Raw genomic sequence first — 18,596 nt, forward strand, 5'->3', positions numbered from 1 at the left:
TTCGCCGGTGTCTGTGCCCTTGCCGAGTGGGCTGCTCGGGGCTCTGGGGAAAGCGGTGTGATAATCGGGGGTTGCAAATGGAGCAGAGGGACGCACCATCTCATAGGGGATCTGGAGTAAATCCCCGGTGGGCAGCGCTCTCCCCTGCCCAGACGCTCCTGAGCGCAGCCGTAGGAGGGAGGGAGCCGGGCAGGAGGTGCTGGTGTGGAGCTGAGCCCAGCGCAGCCAGCACCTCGGCCCCAGATGTCACTGGCACCTCAGAACAGGGACTGCCAGGGCCCAGTTTCTGGTGATGCTCACCTGGCAAGGTGAGGTGTTTTCAGAGTGGGTAAGCGGCTTTGCCCAGGGAGCACCGGTGGGTCCTTGTGCATCTGTTTTGGGACCAGGTGGAGTGCTGGCAGTCGTGGACTGTGTGAGGCGCTTGTCCCGCGTGGAGATTCGGTTGCCAGCCAGCCAGACCTGATCTTTGCGTGGTTTCTGCGAGACGAGTTGCTCGACCCGGACCAGGCAGGGGAAGATGTCAGTTTTCCATAGCAGCAACAAGAAGACTTTGCTAAGCTGTGGTCCTTGCTCTTATTGCAAAGGTTTGCTTGCTTGTCCGTGCTGTGCAGAGCATATGCTGCACCTCTGTTCCCACAGAGCCCTTCTGTGCCGCTGTCTTGTCTAACAACAAGCAATCACTGACCTTTTTGGACAGCAGGTTAATGTCGTGCTGGTCTAGCGTGACAGCTTGAGGGAGTGACCATCCCACCTCTTGGTATTCAGTTGAAGGCTGAGGCTAGTACTCTTCCTAACCAAGCTGCTGTCTCTGCAAATGCCCCACGGTCTGCACGTGGTGCTGTTGTGCGTGGGGGAAGCTGCGAGAAGGAGAACCTCAGATCTTCATGTCCACCAACTGTTCAGAGGTTCTCCAAGAACTGGGTGGCTCCAGCTGTAGAGGTGCCCTCCTTCCTGCTGAGGCAGGTGCAGCAGAGCCCCTTCCTCCCATGCCTAGAGCAGTTCCTGGGTATTTGTTCTGAAGTTAAGTTTGTGGTTGTGTTCTGCAGGGGTCCAGACCACATGCATTACAGGGTCTAACCGTAATTGTGTTGAATCTTTTGGAGTGGTGAAGGCTTTTTCCGGGCTGCCAGGCTTCTGAAGGTCACTGCGAAGGGGATGCATGGCATGCCAAAAAGGAGTGACTTCCTCTTTGCTGGTTCCTCATGTGGGGCTTGGCAAAAGTCCCCCTGGAAACACTGTTTGCTGTGTGGGAGCAGTGCTCCTCTCATCCTTTCCAAGTTGCTTCCAGCACCAGATGCTGTCACAGCAACTGCTTCCGTGAAAAGATGGGACAGTCTGTCTGTGGTTTCACACAGTGTGAGGAGATGACTCTGGCACAAGCAGGAAGAGTGACACAGGCTGGGCTGTGTGCTGCAGTGTCCAGTGCCCGGCAGACACCAGCTGCAGATTCAGAACCTCTCCAAGGGTGGAGCCCACCCTGAGCGGGGGGTTTGTGTGCTCCCCCCACTCCCGGCAGAGCTCCCGGCGAGGTGGGAGGCTAGTACTGACCTTGCTTTCTGACTTCTTGGCTTTGGAGAGGTACAGTTAAAGGGCTTTCTTCTCAAAATTTCCCTCACAGGGCTCCTGTATGCAGAAATCTAGAGTTTAGAGGATGGCAGGACAATTACAAGGAGCCATCAGTGTGGGGATGCCTTTTCCAGAATATTTCTATACCAGGCAGAGGTTAGAGAGCAAATTGTCGAGAGCCCCTTGGCAGTGATTATCGTGGCGTTTGTTCCTGAAAAGGAAAAGTGACCCAGGCCCGATCCTGGAAGGGGACAGGAGGGACAGCAGCCGTGCTGCCTGTGCTGGGGGTGGCTTCAGCTCTGCAGCAAGACCCGGGCGAGGGCTCCTCTCTCCTCTCCTCTCCTCCCCCTGGCCCGCGCTGTCGCAGGGGCCAGCCAGTGGTGCGAGGCAGCCTTCTCCCGTGGCCCACCAGAACCTGCTGCAGGCATGCTGGAGGCATTGCTGCTCTCCATCATGCCCCCTCAGCCGCAGGGCTGCGAACTTGGACTTCAACTTGACAGCCCGAGGCTGGTTCTGGCTCTGCTGCCTGGGGGGTGGCTTGGGTTTCTGCATCCTGAGTGCAACAGCTGAGCAGCGGGTGTCCCTCCTCCTGCTCAGGAGGAGTGAGTTTGTTTGTTCCTGGCTGTCGGGGTGATCAACAGCATTGCCATGTCTTCCAGGACAGTGAGTGATACTTCTGAGGAAGGGTTTGGCAGGAGCATTTCAGCGGAGAGGCCAAGAGTTTAGGCACGGGGCGGTGTGCAAGGTGTGCCACTCCATAGGGTGCCACCCCACGTGGCATTTGGCAAACAGATGCCAAGCAATGTATCTGGACAGAGGTTCTGTGGGCAGGGCAGGGCTCCTTGGTTGTGTATCATAGAGCCGCATGTAGCAACCAAAGAACTCGTGATAGCCCCCTCCCCTGCTACCAGAAAACCCCACCACTCACTCAAACCCAGGACAGCAAGTGATCCCAGAGACTGGCTTTAAGGGATGACAGAAATTATCCTTGAAAAAGCCTGGCTGATGTTCAAGAAGTGGAAGAACCTCTGCCTGGCAAGCAGAAATGTGAAGGCCACCTCAAGATGCCTCAGTTAAGGGTTGGTGCGATTTTATCACCACCACTGTGGTCTTGCTGGTCTCATGATTAATCCAGTTCTTGCCCATAATGGTACAGGGTGAGTGACGAGGCAGAGCCTCTGCCAGGCTCTTTTGCCCAGGACAGCAATTGCTGAGGAGATTTTCTGAACCCTTTCTGGCCCCTGGGGTGCCTGAGCTCTCAATGTGCCTGGCCAGTGTTTGAAGGAGAGGTGGTTCACACGACGAGCAGTGGATGAAGCTGGCCGGCGGGGAGGGTGGAGGGGAGGAGAGCAGGAAGAAACAGCAGGTTAGTGTGGTCAGTTTGGTGGGTGTAGGAGGGGTTCCTGCTGTTCGTGGGTTTAATATTTAGCTTGGGAGTCTGGACAGGCTCCCAGCTTTATCAGACGAGCAGGCAGCAGCAGTTGCCCAATAGCCTTTGTCTGTGCGGGACATGGCACTGCAGCTGTGAGGTGGCAGGATTTTGCAGTGTATGTCCCCATCTGACTTTTCCAAATGGGTTCAGTCACACCGCGTGTGTGGTGCAACGTTTATCTTTCTGGAGAGGGAATGTGGCAGCTCCTTTGTTGCAACGGTTCACGCTAAAGAGGCATGCCGGGTTGGGTGTGTGATGGTCCCAATGCCTTCAGTCGTGCTCATTTGAAAGGTTTCTCCTGTGACGGTGGGTGTACCTGGCCCGTGTGCAAGAGAAAGCGGGGAATGGCGATGTGTTCTGTATTCCCCAACAGCTCAGCTTGTTTGCTGTCATGCTCTGTGGTCAAGATGTTTATTTCCAGAAAAGGTAGGAGATTGGGAATGGTTGAAATGCAATTTTGTGCTGTTGGCATCAGGCAGTGAAGTCGCAGGAACTGGGGGGGTTGTTCCTCACGTTCGTTTTTCTAACACCTGGAGACCATGAAGGTCGCAAGGGCCCAGACTGATGGAGGTGGCATTGCCCAGCCTATTCAGTTTGTAGCTCCTGTAGCTGCTGTGAGGGGGTGACCAAGAAGTGACTCTGGCTGCCCGGGGATTCTTCTGCAGCAGCCCAAGGCTCTGGGTGGCTCCTTGGTGTCCACATGAAGTCACTGCTCTCCGCGAGGCCCAAGAGAGCAGGTGGCCTTTGGGGACCCAGCGTGACCAGCGTGGGAAGCCTGCCCCGCTGCCCGCTGGAAGAGCCACAGGCGAGCGCTAGCCCTGGCGTGGGATTGCAGTGGGGATGGCGGGGTTGGGTGTTCTGCAGAAATCCTTCCTGTTGACACAGGGGCAGTTTGAGCCCCAGCCGCTGGCATCAGTCAGAGAAAGGGTTTGGGTCTCGCTGAAGCCCTCCAGAAATCCACGGGTGAAGAAAGTTGCTTTCTGGACTTTGACCATGTCCCTCTCTCCCTTCTTCCAGTGGCTCAGAAGGTGGTGGCGCTACGGAAGAAACAGCAGCTTTCCATCGGCCCCTGCAAGTCCCTGCCCAACTCACCCAGCCATTCGTCTGTCTCTGCGGCCTCCATTCCTTCTGTTCACATCAACCAGGTGGGAAACGGGAACAGGGACAGCCAGGGACCCCACACGCTTCTCCACACCCCATCAGTTCACTCGACACACAGCGGGTCTAGCCTAGCCTTAGACTCACACTGCAGCCCTGCAGGAGCGCTTGGGAAGAACAGAGCGGCTGTCACTCTGGCACTTCTGTCCGTAGCCCAGAACAGCTTGATGCTTGCCCTGAGGTCAAGCTTTGTGTCGAAACCGTTGGGTCTGGCTCCTGGTCGGCAGAAATTGGGGCCTGCTTCTACAGACGCTGGCGGCAGAGCCACGAGCGGTCTGCGGGGAAGCTCCTGGGCAGAGCAGAGGGTCTGCGAAAGGGCCCTTGGTCTGGCTGCCCCGGCCAGCCAGGTGAGCTGCCCACAGTCCTGCTCCCCCGGGAGCTGGGAAGCTGGTGGTCTTCGATGCATGTACAGGTGGGCTTCTTAGGGGATGTGTTTGTGGAGGGGCGAATTCAGTGGGGAATTGAAGGAGTAGCACAGAAGAGAAGGAGGTTCTCCTCCCCTGTGCCAGAGGAAGGGCTCTGTGCTGTTCTTTGGCACAGCGTTAGCTTGGCAGGGACTGACAAGGTCTCCATGCTGGGAGTTTGGTGAAGCCAGAGGTGTTTGTGACTCTGGAGGAGCAGAGCTGAGGCAGGAGGGGCAGGTCAGAAACCAAACAGGCTGCTGCGGTGAGTGGCTGGTGAAGGAGATCCTTTGGGCAGGTGCCTCGTTGCATTCGGGCTTTGCTGCCGTTTGCCGCACCCACATAAACGCTGAGCTGGCTCTCTGATGAGGAAGGTGAGATGCTGGGCCCTGTTGCTCCTCAGGGGCAGTCAAGCCAACAGATTCCAGCTCTGAAGCAACTGGCATATGAAATCGCAGGATCTGAAGCAAGGACTTCAGGAAATCTGTCTGTCTGGCACAGTGCTGTCAGACTGAGGAACAGCAAGTGTAGCAGCTGGGTTTACGGAAGATGGGATACAGCTACACCAGAGCAGCTGAGAGCCCCTCAGCTGCCTCAGCAGCGAGCAGTGCTTGAAACGGTTTTTGAGGAAAAGAGTAGCTAAGGACTCAGAGGAGCATGTGGAACTGAATAAAATGTGAAGCAACTTTAGCAAAACAAATTCTGCCAGACTTGACACCTTTTTCCGTAAGGGGGATTGGCTTTGAACCTTAGGGTGTATCCGAGCCTCGTAAGCCCTGGGGGCATTTCTGGTACACCACTACAGGGGAGATTGTTCCTGTGCAAACCTGAGCAGTGTCTGCAGCCACTGGTTGGACCCGTACATAAAGAGTTTTTAAATGCCTACATGAAGTTTATACCTGACTGTATAGGCTTCTAAAACTGGACTGCGAGTAGGTGTGTACAGATTTTTGCAGAGACCTGTGCCAGCTTCCTGGTTGCTTCAGGTCACCTGGACACCAGCAAGGGCAGCTGAAGTCTCTGTGTGCAAGCGAGCAGGCTAAGCCCTGCTGACAGCCAGAGCTGCCTGAGGAAGCTGTGTCGCTTTCTGAGCAGAGCTTGCTTGTGTCCAGCAAGCTTGGGATACGAGCAGAGTGAGCATAGCTGCTTGCAAAACATACACAGCCATACCGTGCCATGCAATATGTCTGAGTGTGGGTACTTTTTGAGAAGTTTAATAGGAGGCATCCAAGGTGGAGAGCAAAGTCCAGGAAAAATGCAGATTTGAGCGTATCTGGTAATGGAAGGATTTTATTGGCAGACAAATTATAAACAGTCAGAGACTGGTTGGAAAGGAGAGGCAGTCTGATGTCGAAAGTATGAGAAAAGGGTCCTAACAAATATGTACTAATGGCACTTGCTCTGCCGGGCAACATGTCTGTAGTGAAGCTAAAAATGTGCTCCCTGTGTGAGGGGCGCGGGGATACCGGACTCCTCGGTCTGACTGCAGTTGCTCATGTAAGCAAGTACGCACTGAAACTGGTGTAGGAACAGCAAAAAGTAAGTGGCAGGGAGAAGAGACCCTAACGCAAGAGGAAGTTAAGCACTTTGCTTGTTTAGCTGAGGAAAATGAAGGCTGGAATGGACCAAACCTGACCTCTGGAATACACAGCTGTGAAAGGAAAGAACCTTTTAAGAAAAGAAAGTGCTAGAACAAAAGGGGTGGGTTTAAGGCTGGCCATGGAGAAGCGAAGTTTGGGCATCAGAAGAGGTTTCTAATTGTGTGTCATGAGCTTCGTTAGAAGTTTTTGCTCAGAAACCTCCCTATTTTCCTTTCCTTCCTGCAGAGTACCTCTCAGCCCAGGTTGCAGACGATGGCTGTGTAGAGGTGAATGCTGGCTCCGCGGCTCTGAGGCAGGACCTTTACTCTCAGTACCTTGCTGTGCTCCTGGGGCTTTGCTGGAGGGACCTAGGTAGTTCTGGTGGGAAACCCGAGCTGTTAAAGGGAAGTAATGCAGCATGCAGCTAACAGGAAATTGCAGCTAACTGTGAGGCCTTTCTAAGCAAGAAATACTTATTGATTGCCCGAGTTGTAGCAGTGTCAGCGGTAATGATAGGCCATGTCCTTCTGGAGCTTCCTCCCTCCCCCGTACATGCTCTGTGCCTGCCTGATGCTGTGTCCCTCCTGTGCTCAGCAAACCTGGAGGTCACAGCGAGGGTCAAAGTTAAATTTCTGTTCCCTGGGTCTTCCGTGGCTCAACCACAAATCCTTTTGGTTCCCAAAAGTGGCCTGCTGCAGTAATCTTTTCTGTGGTGTTTACACATCTCTCTTCTATTACAAAAAGCACTTTTCCTAAAAATAGAGTGTGAAGTAATGGAACTGGTGAGCGATCATAAAATGCTGTGAAGTATTTCCCTGTTCTCGCTTGGGCTCAGGAATGAAGTTCTGGAACTGCTCCCTGCTGTCCTCAGAGAAAATCCAACTGGCTTTGAGAAACACAAGTTCCCTGATAGCTGGTGTTTCTAACACGGACCTGGCCAGAGCAGCCCACGCACTGGTGTGTATGGGCTTGCTGCCGTGCGGGAGGACACTCGTGCAAGGGAGAGCGCAGTGACCAGGCGGCTGTTGCAGCAGGGACGTGCCAGAGCCCCGAATCGCTGCTCAGGAGCGCGCTGGACTGGCGGTGCCGCACCAGAGGGCACGGTCTGCAGCACGAGCAGCTTCTCTAGCACAGGACAGAGCTGGGGCAGACAGCTCCGGGGTCCTGCTGGGTGCTGCTCTCCAGGCCTGGGCTGCAGAAGTGCCGGAGCCTCTCCTGGGGCTGGGTGATGGTGGCCTCACTCCTGGGAGGTGTCCTCTGCTCCTGGCACTGAGGTACCCAGCGGGGCAGCTTTGGGAGGGGACGGACGGACCGTGCGCTGTCAGGAAGGACAAACAAGAGAGTGACAAGGTCTCTGCAGAGTAGTGCCGTGTTCTGCCTTTCTCTACCTGGGGGTATGGGGCTCTCACCAAGGTTTTGCAGGTAAGAGAGCAGGAACTGGCCCAGGGAAAAGGATCTCAAGGAAGGGTTCAGGAACACAGGATTTAACGTGAAGATGAGGTGGAGAGAAGCCAGACAAAGAATACATTAAGGAGCTTTTGTTTGCCTTGTACCGCAGCTGGGCATTGGTGTACGCAGGCGAGACACACACTCTGGGACAGAAGGATCTCTCTTTCTTCTCAGTACTGCTTGTAGGAGCAGCGGGACTGGAATCTGTATCTTGAGTGGGTGGTCAGGAGGAGCCCCTGGGAGCCCGTACACTGCTCTGTCCTTGCAGGGCTTGGTTTTGGGTGTCGAGAGGTGCTGCCTGCAGCTGCTGGCCGTGTGTGATGGCAGCAATGCCCTGTCCCTTCCAGGCAGTTACCGCATCTCAGGCAGCATTTTGTTCCCCTTAGCAGGCTGCCTTTCTGAGGGCTGTTAGCACCAGCAGTCCCTTCTCCCCGAGTCGTCCCTCTTCCCTTCTGCCAGTGGCTAGGGCTGAGGTCTGCTTCCCGTCATAGCTTTGTGCCCCGAGATGGTGGTGCCGTCTGAGATGAGAAGGATGTTCAGCTCGGTGCCTGCTCTCCTGACCCGTGGGGGCAGGAACAGCTCTGTCTTCTGGACCTGTCGGGGAAGAAGGCGCTTGTCTTCTGGAAACAGGAACAAGTGGTCCCCACAAAGGGTTGCTTATGGTTGGCAGGAGCTGGGAGCCAGCCCTGCCTCTCATCCTAGTCCTGGGGACATCTTTTCTGGAAGTAACGTGATGATACTAGTTGAGCCAAACTAACTTTTTTGGAAATGGCCACTGCTCATCCAGTCTCCTCACAGTCTAGCCAGTCCATTGCAATTACTGGGAGAGGAGGGACCCCAGAAGACCCTGTGATTTTGTCACCGGTCTGTCCGGAGGACTTTATTCTCCTGGTGTGAGGCGGTGGCTGGTTGCCAAACTTCCATGATTGTGCCCAGTTCATGAATTGGCAAGGCTCTGGGACAGTGGTGCTGTGTGAGGTGCTTTGGTGTCCTTACACAGTGGATGATCCTCTTTATGAAACAGTTCTTGAAGCAGCCGAAGGCCTGGGTTTCATTTCTGTCTTTGGCAGTTTTGGGGTTTTTTGCTTTTATTCCGCAGTGGTGCCTGGCACCTCAGAGGACACTGCTTCCATCAAGGTGGAGAGGAGCGGAGCTGTAGTAGCAGGTCAGCTGCGGTCAGGGTTTTCCACCAGCACTCACGGGTGCACCAGATGTGCTCATCAGGTCTGTGACCCTGGGTAATGTGTTCAGCATCTCCCTGGTCCTCTGGCGTGGCAGGAGCCAGGGCCAGCCCCGGGAGTCCTGCACGCTCCCAGGGGGATGCCAGGTCTGTCCCTTGGGCCTTCACAGCGGCTCGTGAGATGGGGATCTGCACCCATTTGAACAGACACCTCGGGTCCCCCAGGACCCTGCGGCCCCCAAGGAAAGCTCTTGCTTGCCTGTTGGTTCAGGCTCTCCCGTCCCGGCCCGTGTCCTGCCCGTGCCCGTCACCGGGCGAGCAAGTTAGATGGGTTTGGGAGCCCCGTTCCTTGGCTTGGCCTTGACTTCCACCCTGCTCCCTCCCGGCAGCTGCCTGTCCCTTGCCTGCAGGGTGTGCGTGGGAGTTTCTTGGGCCAGTGGGTGCTTGCAGTTATTCCACCTGATTTCCTTACTGTTGCTACCCCTTTCTCCATTTTTCTTCAGGCACTCTGAGATGCCTTTAGGAGTACCCCAGGCTGTGGGATGAGTCACCGTGGCCTGTTTGCTGTGGGATGGAAGCTCTGTCTTTCTGCCAGGGAACTCGTTCCCAGCAGCTGGCAGGAGGTAACGCAGGCACCCCGCACGGAGCCCGGCAGGCTGGTGGAGTGAACTGCCTAGTCCCCGGGGCCCTGGGAGCCGGTGCCAGCCCCGACACGCTGCCGGGGTGCCCGGGTGTGCCCGGCCCTGCTCGCCTGCCCTCCCGGCGCAGGGCAGCCCTGGTGGCCACGGCCCTGGTCTGCAGTCCTGCGCGGGCTCTTCGGTCACACCAGGAAGTGCATTTAGTAGGAGAGTAGATGAAAGGGGTGGAAAATTAAAAGTTTGCAAGTGAAATGAAACACGAGCTGCAGCTCAGCTGTGCCCGATGCCGAGCGCTTCCCTGCCTGTCGCAGCACGTTTCAGCAGAGCGCAGGCAGCGCGTGTGTCTCGGCGGCTGGAGCATCGGGCGTTCGCATTTCCTCGTGGGAGCCCGTGGCCCGCTCGGCTCGCGATGCCCACCGTCTCATGGTCCGTATGCTCCTCTGGCTTCTTCCCTGTTCCGGCGCAGGTGCTGAGTCGGTGGCTGCTGTTCGTTTGTACTCTTCCGTTCAGAGCTCTTCCCAAATTTCACTCCCTGTTCCGCCTCATGCCTTCTTATGCTAGGAGTTACTACATCTTAACTTCAGCTGAGTTCCTCCCTGCTCAGGCACCCTGTGGCACTATCAGTATTCCTTGAAGTTCATGTTATTCACTCGTTAAGCACTAATGGGAAGGATTTGTCCCGCGTGTGTTTTCAGCTTCCTTTGCGTTCTTAGATCTCGATAGCGACCACGGGTGGTTGTTGAGGTGGATCAGCCAGGAGCGAAAATGAGGCATTTGCCCAGACTTGTCACCTTGTCAGGGTTCTCCCCCATCCCCGTGATTTTTTCTGGATCCCTGCTGAAGTCTGGGAGCAGTCTGCCTCAGCTGAGCAGCACGGTGGCTCAGGGTTGCCCGTGTAGCTGGAGGGAGCACTGCTGTCTGCCTTTGGGGGAATTTCTCCTCTGCCCCCAAACTCACAGGATGGTACCAGCCCTCACAGTTACCTTTGTAAGTAGGTGTGAGACACCCTTCAGCCCCGGTACCTTTCTTGAGGTTTGGGTGTCTGGAACACCAACAGGTTCAAATGCTTCTGTCCTTTGTTGCTCAAGAAGGACCCTAACCTTGCCTTGTCTCCAACACTAGGGAAACTTACGGGCTAGGGAAAATTATTCTGGCTAGGCAAAAGTTACAGACAAGGTTACAGTGAGTATGTAGAATACAAACTACAGCTTGGCAAGATTTCTTCCTAGGAGCTTTAGTGTCCATCACCTAACATCCATAGGGTTTGTCCCAGCTACTGTGGCAGGAGGTCAAACTCTACAGCCTCTTCTGAACTGGATCCTTCCCACAGTCATAGCTTCATAAATGTGCTGACAAGGCTACTGAACTATGCAGAGCTTAGGCAGGAGGCTACTCCAGAGTGGTTTCTGGACTCCTGGCAGCCTTGCCTGGCTCACCTTCCTAGGTAACAGGTTCTCTGTGTTGCAGCATTGGCCATCTCTTCCCTCCCACTTGGAATCTTTTTCTTTTTTTGACATGATTCGCATATTATGCACCAATTAAATACTGTTTGTGCATGCATTGTTATGCCTGATCCTAAACTTGAGCTGTCTCAGCAAATTCTCTTTGACTTGGTAGCCCTAGATTTCTGCTTCTGTTCCGTCATCACAGCATTTGCAGAACACTTCTTCATGCAGACCTGAATCCACGGGTTGCAGCAGGTTAAAGGTTCAGAAGTCAAGCGGCAGGCTGGCACACTGCTTTGCTTTGTGTCCCCAGTGGTGTCCCCTTCCCTGGAACGTGGCAGCGGAGCTCCCTCGCTCAGCACAGGGTTCATCAGCTGGAGAGCTTGCGGAGAATCTCCTGGCGATGTTCACTCCTCCGGATGGGGTGCCCGGTCTCTTTTACAGGCGGAGAAGTGCAAGCGGACTAGGTTCCCACTCGTTCTGTGTTTCAGGGCACCAGAAGCTTTCCTGTCTCCGGACAGGCTTGGGGCAGCCTGAGGCCCGTACTGGCAGGGAGGCCGCCAGCTCACAGCAAGGCTTTCCTGAAAGCCGCAGAGCAGCCACTGGCCCCCAGCTCCGGGTTTGAGCCGCGCGCGCTGCCAGGCTGGCGCCCGGGGGGAGCTCAGCCCGGTGAGTCCCCTTCGGTACGAGGCTCCCTTTCGCCGCTGGGCAGGCTGCAGAGCGTCTGTCCCGTGGTGCTGCCCTGCCTCCAGCCTGCTGCTAGGGTCTTCCAGACCCACCTGGAGACTTGGGCCTTCAAGGACCTTTTGTCAGGGCATCGTGCCTCCCCATGGGCGTCACCTCCCTGCTGCAGAAGGGTGTTTTGCTCTGGCTTCAGGCAGCACCGTGCTGCAGGCAGGCTGTTGCGGCGCGGCTCGGGGGCCTGGGGTGGCCCTGGCAAGCAGGAGCACTGAAACTCCCCAGAAGCAGCTGTCAGCTCCCTGAACGTGGCTCTGAGGGAAGTCCATCTCGGAGTCCTTCCAGAGCAGGATTTCCCTGTGGCACACCTAGCTGCCCTCAGTCAGAAGTCCCTTGCTCTGCCTACAGAAGAAAAAGTTGGGCTGATTCTTGGATGGCTCTTTCCTCTCTTAAGAGAAGGTCTCTTTTGTGTGCCTTCTTCCATTTTGCTCATCAAAGACGAGACGATCCATAGCTTCAGTGAAAGTTGCACCCTTTCGAGGAGACCTGGCTGTGGGTTGTGGTCGCTGCTCTGCCTACGCAGCCTCTTTCATGCTCCCGCTGTTTCTTACCTGCTTGTCTCGGAATAAGGCTCAGATCCCGCTGGGCACGGCGTGTGCACGCGGGTGTTTTCTTGCTGAGCTCCTCGCAGAGCCTCATCCTGCATGTGCCTGCACTTTCTGCTCTAAGCAGTAGGTGGGAGTGGAGGGAGTCCCGGGCCGCCAATGTCACTGCGCTGTGAGCATGTGAACTGAGAGGAGGAGAGCTGCTCCCTGCAAGGGGTGCTGGAGCTCTCCTAGCCTTCTAGGGGCAGCTTCTTCAATGTATTTTTGAAATACTCTTCAAGGATCAGCAAAACTGCCAAAGATAGCTCAGACTGCCACATGCCTTGTCATAGTAAGACGTCCTGGGCTGCAGATCTGAAATGCTTTTGTGCAGGTGTTGCTCCTTGGGACCTCTTGTAAGCTCATTTCCAGGTCGCTGCCTGCAGAGCTTGCGTGAGCAGAATGGGAGTGAGGAGCTACTTGTCTGACAGAAATGCGTTGCTGGGGTGGTCTACAAGCTGCACAGTTAGATCTTCCCCTCTCCCTGAAGTCGAGCGAGTTGTTAGTGAAGATACAGCGTGTTGTCCCACATGTTCCCAGACATGGGCCACTGCAGCCAAGGCCACGGTGGTCCACAGGCACAAGAGGTGTGTGCCACCCTGGATGAACCTCAAAACCAGCAGCAGAGATGCATCTGACATAGAGCGTGAGCTTGGTTTGTGTCATCCCATGCTTCAGGACACTGGAAGGGCGAATGCCCGAGTCACAGGGACACACATCCCCATCGGTATCGTAGCTGTCATTGTGAGACAAGGAGTGGACCAAGCGGGACTTGGAGCCGGGCAGTCTCTGGGATGCCTGGCAGCTTCAAGTCCAATGGCCTCTATAGAGAGCAGGGTTCTCCCCAGCAGACTGGCTGAGGGATACTTGCCCTGGTCTTGTGTTTTGGAGAGGGAGCACGCTGAAGTGTCCCCAGCCATGCCCCTCGGAGAAGAGCCAGCCGCTGCTATTCAGGGCTGTGTGGTTCGTGGCTGCCTCCGTGCCTTTGCGCCAGACCTGTATCTGGAAGGGTTTCCCTGGCTGCCAGCCACCAGCCAGCAGTCAGCTCTCTGTCCATTTGCTGCTCTTCGGTGTTGGTTTCAGAATTTTAACTATTTACCGGTGGAAAAACCAGAGCAGGAGGAAGGGAAGCAGCTTCCCCCAGATCCCCCGTTGGGCAGGAGCAGTGCGTGGCGTGGGGTGTTCGAGGCTGTGCAGGCAGAAGGTGTTTCCACAGTCGTGCTCCCGGGCAGCTGCCTGTCTCTGTCTGACTGTCCCGTCTCGTTCTGCCCTAGGCCACCAATGGTGGAGGAGCCTTCAGCGACTACTCCTCCTCTGTGCCCTCCACACCTAGCATCAGCCAGCGGGAGCTGCGGATTGAGACCATTGCTGCCTCCAACACACCCACCCCCATCCGCAAGCAGTCGAAGCGGCGCTCCAACATATTCACGGTACGTGACGCTGGGGTCGGAGGAGCTTTGGGATGAGCTTCCTGAGGGTCAGGCAAGGGGTGGGGAAGGAGCGGGCCCGCAGCAGTCTCGCCCCACAGGCTTTTGTGCACTAGTGTCTAGGTGAAGCTTGCTGCGCTGGCCAGGGAGGGACAGGGGATGCAGAGGGGAGCGTGGCGGGGCCTCCCCGCAGGAGTGTGCGTGGGCAGTAGGGAGGGAGCCGCCTGCGTGTGTAGGGACTGTGGAGCAGAGAGCTGCTTCTGGTGGGGGTGTGTGTGCATGGGGGAGCGCCTGAGAGCAAGCCATTCCTTGCACACGATAGGAGTGTGCACGGAGCACGCTCGTGTGTGCGTGGTCCGTGCGTGTGCATGAGCAGAGCTCCCTCATCTTTACTGGGGAGAGCTGCGCTTTGTGCGCGCACAGCACCAGTGACCTCTGCTGGTCCTCGCCACGGGGCCGTGTCCCCCGAGCGCGGCACGAGGCCCCTGGCCACCGGCACTCCTGTTTGGTGCCAGCTGTGCTGTGCCAGGTCGTGCTGTGCAGAGCCCAGCACGTGGCACTGGGCCCCGCTCGCTCCAGCACCCAAACCCCACATCTGCGTGACTCGAGCAGTGCGCCTGGGAGCTGCCGTGGGGCGCGGAGGGGGGGGAAGCGATAGGGAGTCAGCAAAGCCGTGGGCCCCAGGTGGTGCAGGGTACGTTTGCAGCTATTATAGCTGCTGGTTGAATTGCAGCTTGCCTCTCTACACGCTCTCACACCATGCACACACCCGTGCACACAGTCCTGCCCACACAGCCTCGCTGTTAGCGCAGCCCGTGAGTTTCCCCTTGCTGTTAGCGCACACATACTCCTAGTCCCCATGTCTAGCCTAGGTAGCCTCTGTTCCCCATGTAAATGTGCTCCTCTCCCGCTGGTGCCCCTGTAAATGTGCTGGCCTCAGGCCTCTCTCCTCCTCCCCATCTAAATGTGCTTTCCAGCCACCATTGCTCAGTACACCCGTGTCTGCTGTTGTGGAACTGGCCACCACAAAGTCCTTGTATGTGTTGCACCATGTTACCCTGTGTGAACAGCTGCCATTGCTCTGGACCCAAGCCACGTAAATTCACAATGTCCCACGCCCCCTCCCTCTCACTGCGCTTTCGGCATCCCACATTCCCCCGGCTCCTCGTGCTGGGAGTGTGCCCCTCTCCCCCAGCTTCTCACATCCCAGAAGCATCCGCTCTGATGTCCTGAATGCTCCGTGCGCTCCCCGCCGTTTGCATCTCATTCACCTCCCCGCGTTCCCAGCCCCTCCCCAGCGCACGTGCTTGCCCCCGCTCCCCGTGCTGCCTGGCAGGAAGGCTGTGTCCCCCCCGGCCCCCCCCTCCTCCTCCCAGCACACGCCGCCCTTTGCAGCAGATCCACTGCTCCTGACACATGGTTGTTTCCGTACTAGCCCTCCCCTCCTCTGTGTGCTCACGCCTCCCTGAAGATGCCCCGTAGGTCTCCCGTTGTCGATGGTCATGCTTACTGTTGCACTTCAGTGCTGGTGGATGCTTCTCCTCCCTCCCCGCCGTTTTTCTTGCTCATGCTTGCTGCTGTGCACCAGTGCACGCGGGCGCTCATGCACTGCCACCCATCCTGCTCGCCCGCGTCCCGACGGGTTCCGGACTCGCCGTCAGCTCATGCTCACACTCTCTCCCTCCTCCTGGAGCCCCATGCTCAGCTCACTTGGTGTGGGCACACGCTCATGGGGGGGAGGAGGAGGGCGGCTTGCTGTGGGGCTTACGCTTACTTGCTGTGGGACGTCATCATCCGCCTAGGGCTCTCACTTGCTCGCTCATTCTGGGCTCAAGCTTGCTCACTCGCTGTGGGGCTCACCTGTGCTCATCTGGGCTCGCGCTCACTCACCGTGGTGCTGGGGCTCACGCTCACTTGCTTGCTCTTGTGCTGGTGCACATACGTGGCTCACATTGAAGTCTTCACCCCATTTGGTCGTGGCAGCAGCAGCAGCTCCCGACACCTCCTCCCGCAGTGGGACAGGGCCAGGCAGAGCGGGGAGGGGAAGGGCAGGGAAGGCTGTTTTTCTGCCACTAGCTTTTCCCAGGCAGGCAGCGTAGGTGTAGCCAGCAGCCCCCCTCCTCGCGGGGTCCCCCGGCTGGGCACAGGCCTCCCCGAGGTCCGGTGCTGGGCAGGGCCGCGCTCCGCTCGGCTCCAGGGGCAGCTGCAGCCCCAGTCCCGAGCTGTGCCGGCTCCTTAGCGTCCAACCCTCCTCCCCCTGCTCCTCCTCCTCCTCCTCCTCCTCCTCCTCCTCCTCTCCTCTCCTCTCCTCTCTTCCTCTCCCGCTCCCCGCTCCCCACGCCGATTGCACCCCGGTGCCCGAGACCACCGGGTGGAGACAGACCCTGCCCGAGGCGCCCGCCCCGTCCCCGCTAGCTGGAGCCCACACCCCGACTGCTGCTGCCGCCGGCGCCTCGCTCCGTGCCCTGTCTGTCTGCCTGTCCGCTGGCGCCCATCGCTGACAGACTCGTGTCCGTGTTCTGAGTATAACTTGCCAAACTCTTTATTCTTTCGATATTTGCAGATATGTGCCACTGTTTCCAACTTTTCATCAACAAAAAGGCCTTTCCAACTCCTTCCAAATTAGAAGATCCAGGTGGTTACACACGGCACCTCTGTACAAATTCTCTCACTTTTCATTGCCTCTCCAGGGCCGGATAAGGGATGGGCACTGGGATTGATCTAAGATTAGAGGCTCGCCCGCCCTCCAGCCAGCATGGGTCCCCCCCTCGGAGACACGCAGGAGCCTTTTAAATCCCCCCAATGTAAAGTCTAGGAAGCGCTGAGACGGCCTGCGCCTGCACTTTAAGCTGGGACATTTCTGGGCCTGCTGGATGCTGTCTAGGCACTTTCCATGCTCGGGGATGCCAGGCGGACGACCCTCATGGGATGGGAAGACCTGCAGACCCGCCGGGACCGGGCGACAGCAGCGAGTGGAGCTGGATGGGCCAAAAGACGCTTTGCTGCTGCCTGCGGGAGCTGCTGTTAGCGCCTGCCGCTAGCACTCAGCTCCTTCCTCCCTACTGCACCTCCTGCAGCCTGCATGGACTCCTGCTCCTCCTCCTCTTCCTCCTCGCAGCAGAGCAGCCATCTATGTCTCTTTAGTTTTCTTCTCTTTCAATCTCTTTGTTTTGTTCTGGGCCCAAAAGCAAGTGAATCGGTGTCCCAGGCGCGTGGGGCTTGTGTCCCTTTCTGATCCAAAGCACATGGGGCGCTCCCGGACTGAGGGGGTGTGTAGGACGCTCCGGAGAGACGCTGCCGCTGCCCTTCTGCCATTGTTGTGATTCTGAATGTATTGATTGTGCTCCATGCCGTGTATGACTTGATATTTTCCTCTGTCCTAAGCACTTTGAATGAGTTCTGCTCAACAGACTGTATATTTCATATTGTATTTATTGGAGTTTGCTCTCACCGCAGCTGCCCTCGGGGGCTGGCGGGTTTTGCTCTCAACTCTCTAGACGTGTGATAGATATTTATTGTCCATGCTCTTTTGTAAGGGGCTGGTATCTCTGCCCGGTGACCTGTGCTACTTTGTATGGTGCAAGTGTGTTAACAGAATAAATCTGTTGGATTAGTAGAGGTGTGAGTTCCTTCACTGCCTTAGCCTCTCCTGCTTCCATCCATGCTCCACCTGCATCCCATGCCATTTCTGTCTGTCGCCATGTCCTGTGTGCCCCCGCGGGAGGGGGGTCAGAGGTAGCCCTGTTCTGCTAGGAGGACAGCTCTGCTTGCAGGTGTGGGGGGAGAGGACAGCTTGCCGGGGGACAGGCTGGGGGGAGGCTGGGGCTGGAGTGTCCCTAGAGGGGACGGGCGAGATGCTGGCTGCTCCATGCGCTGGGAGACCTGGCCTGGGGGAGAGCGGTCCGGTCCGGTCCGGTCTGCTCTGGCAGCCCGCTGGGGATGGTGGGGCTGTGCGCTTCTGTCCTCGCGTGCCCCTGTCTCTAACGGACCCGTGTCTCTTCTCTTCCAGTCTCGGAAGGGCGCGGACCCGGAGCGGGAGAAGAAGGTGCCGGAGTGTAAAGCGGACAGTATCGGCAGCGGGCGGGCCATTCCCATGAAGCAGGTGCGATCCTCCTCCCTTCTCCCCGCTGCGAGAGCGCCGGCTCCCTGGGGAGGTGCGCGGGGCTTTGTGCCAGGGCAGGGCAGGGCAGCCCTCGCTCCGCACCGGGCACGGGAGAGCGCGGCGGAGCCGGGGGCGCCGGGGGGGCTGCACGCCTGCCCGGGGGGGGCTGCGCGCCTGCCCTGGGGGGGGCTGCGCGCCTGCCCTGGGGGGGGGGGCTGCGCGCCTGCCCGGGGGGGCTGCGCGCCTGCCCGGGGGAGGGCTGCGCGCCTGCCCGGGGGGGGGCTGCGCGCCTGCCCGGGGGAGGGCTGCGCGCCTGCCCTGGGGGGGGCTGCGCCCCTGCCCTGGGGGGGCTGCGCGCCTGCCCGGGGGGGGGGGCTGCGCGCCTGCCCGGGGGGGGGCTGCGCCCCTGCCCGGGGGGGGCTGCACCCCTGCCCGGGGGGGGCTGCGCGCCTGGCCTGGGGGGGCTGCACCCATGCCCGGGGGGGGCTGCGCGCCTGCCCTGGGGGGGCTGCGTGCCTGCCCGGGGGGGCTGCGCGCCTGCTCGGGGGGGCTGCGCGCCTGCCGGGGGGGGGCTGCGCGCCTGCCCTGGGGGGGCTGCGCGCCTGCCCTGGGGGGGGGGGCTGCGCGCCTGCCCGGGGGGGGGCTGCGCGCCTGCCCTGGGGGGGCTGCGCCCCTGCCCTGGGGGGGGGGGCTGCGCGCCTGCCTGGGGGGGCTGCGCGCCTGCCCGGGGGGGGGCTGCACGCCTGCCCGGGGGGGCTGCGCGCCTGCCCGGGGAGGGGCTGCGTGCCTGCCCGGGGGGGGGCTGCGCGCCTGCCCGGGGGGGGGCTGCGCGCCTGCCCGGGGGGGCTGCGCACCTGCCCTGGGGGGGGCTGCGCGCCTGCCCGGCCCCAGCAGCG

General features: G+C 58.4%; 1 protein-coding gene across 3 annotated transcripts in view; it reads left to right on the forward strand.

Annotated features, from left to right (window-relative positions):
* The window catches only part of AGAP3 (ArfGAP with GTPase domain, ankyrin repeat and PH domain 3), a 146,935-nt gene that overhangs the window by 65,280 nt on the left and 63,059 nt on the right, over positions 1–18,596 (forward strand). For 2 of the 3 annotated variants that reach the window (XM_033000364.2, XM_042801673.1), the window contains exons 7-9: positions 4,016–4,143; positions 13,446–13,601; positions 17,608–17,700. In XM_033000364.2, coding sequence (XP_032856255.2) covers positions 4,016–4,143; positions 13,446–13,601; positions 17,608–17,700 — 377 coding nt within the window. Of the gene's footprint in view, positions 1–4,015; positions 4,144–13,445; positions 13,602–16,161; positions 17,215–17,607; positions 17,701–18,596 lie in introns of those variants that run through there. The other variant, XM_042801674.1, reaches the window with a different exon arrangement.

The sequence above is a fragment of the Tyto alba genome, unplaced genomic scaffold (assembly GCF_018691265.1).
Source record: "Tyto alba isolate M040663 unplaced genomic scaffold, T.alba_DEE_v4.0 Super-Scaffold_38, whole genome shotgun sequence".
In the NCBI taxonomy this organism is placed as follows: Eukaryota; Metazoa; Chordata; class Aves; order Strigiformes; family Tytonidae; genus Tyto; species Tyto alba.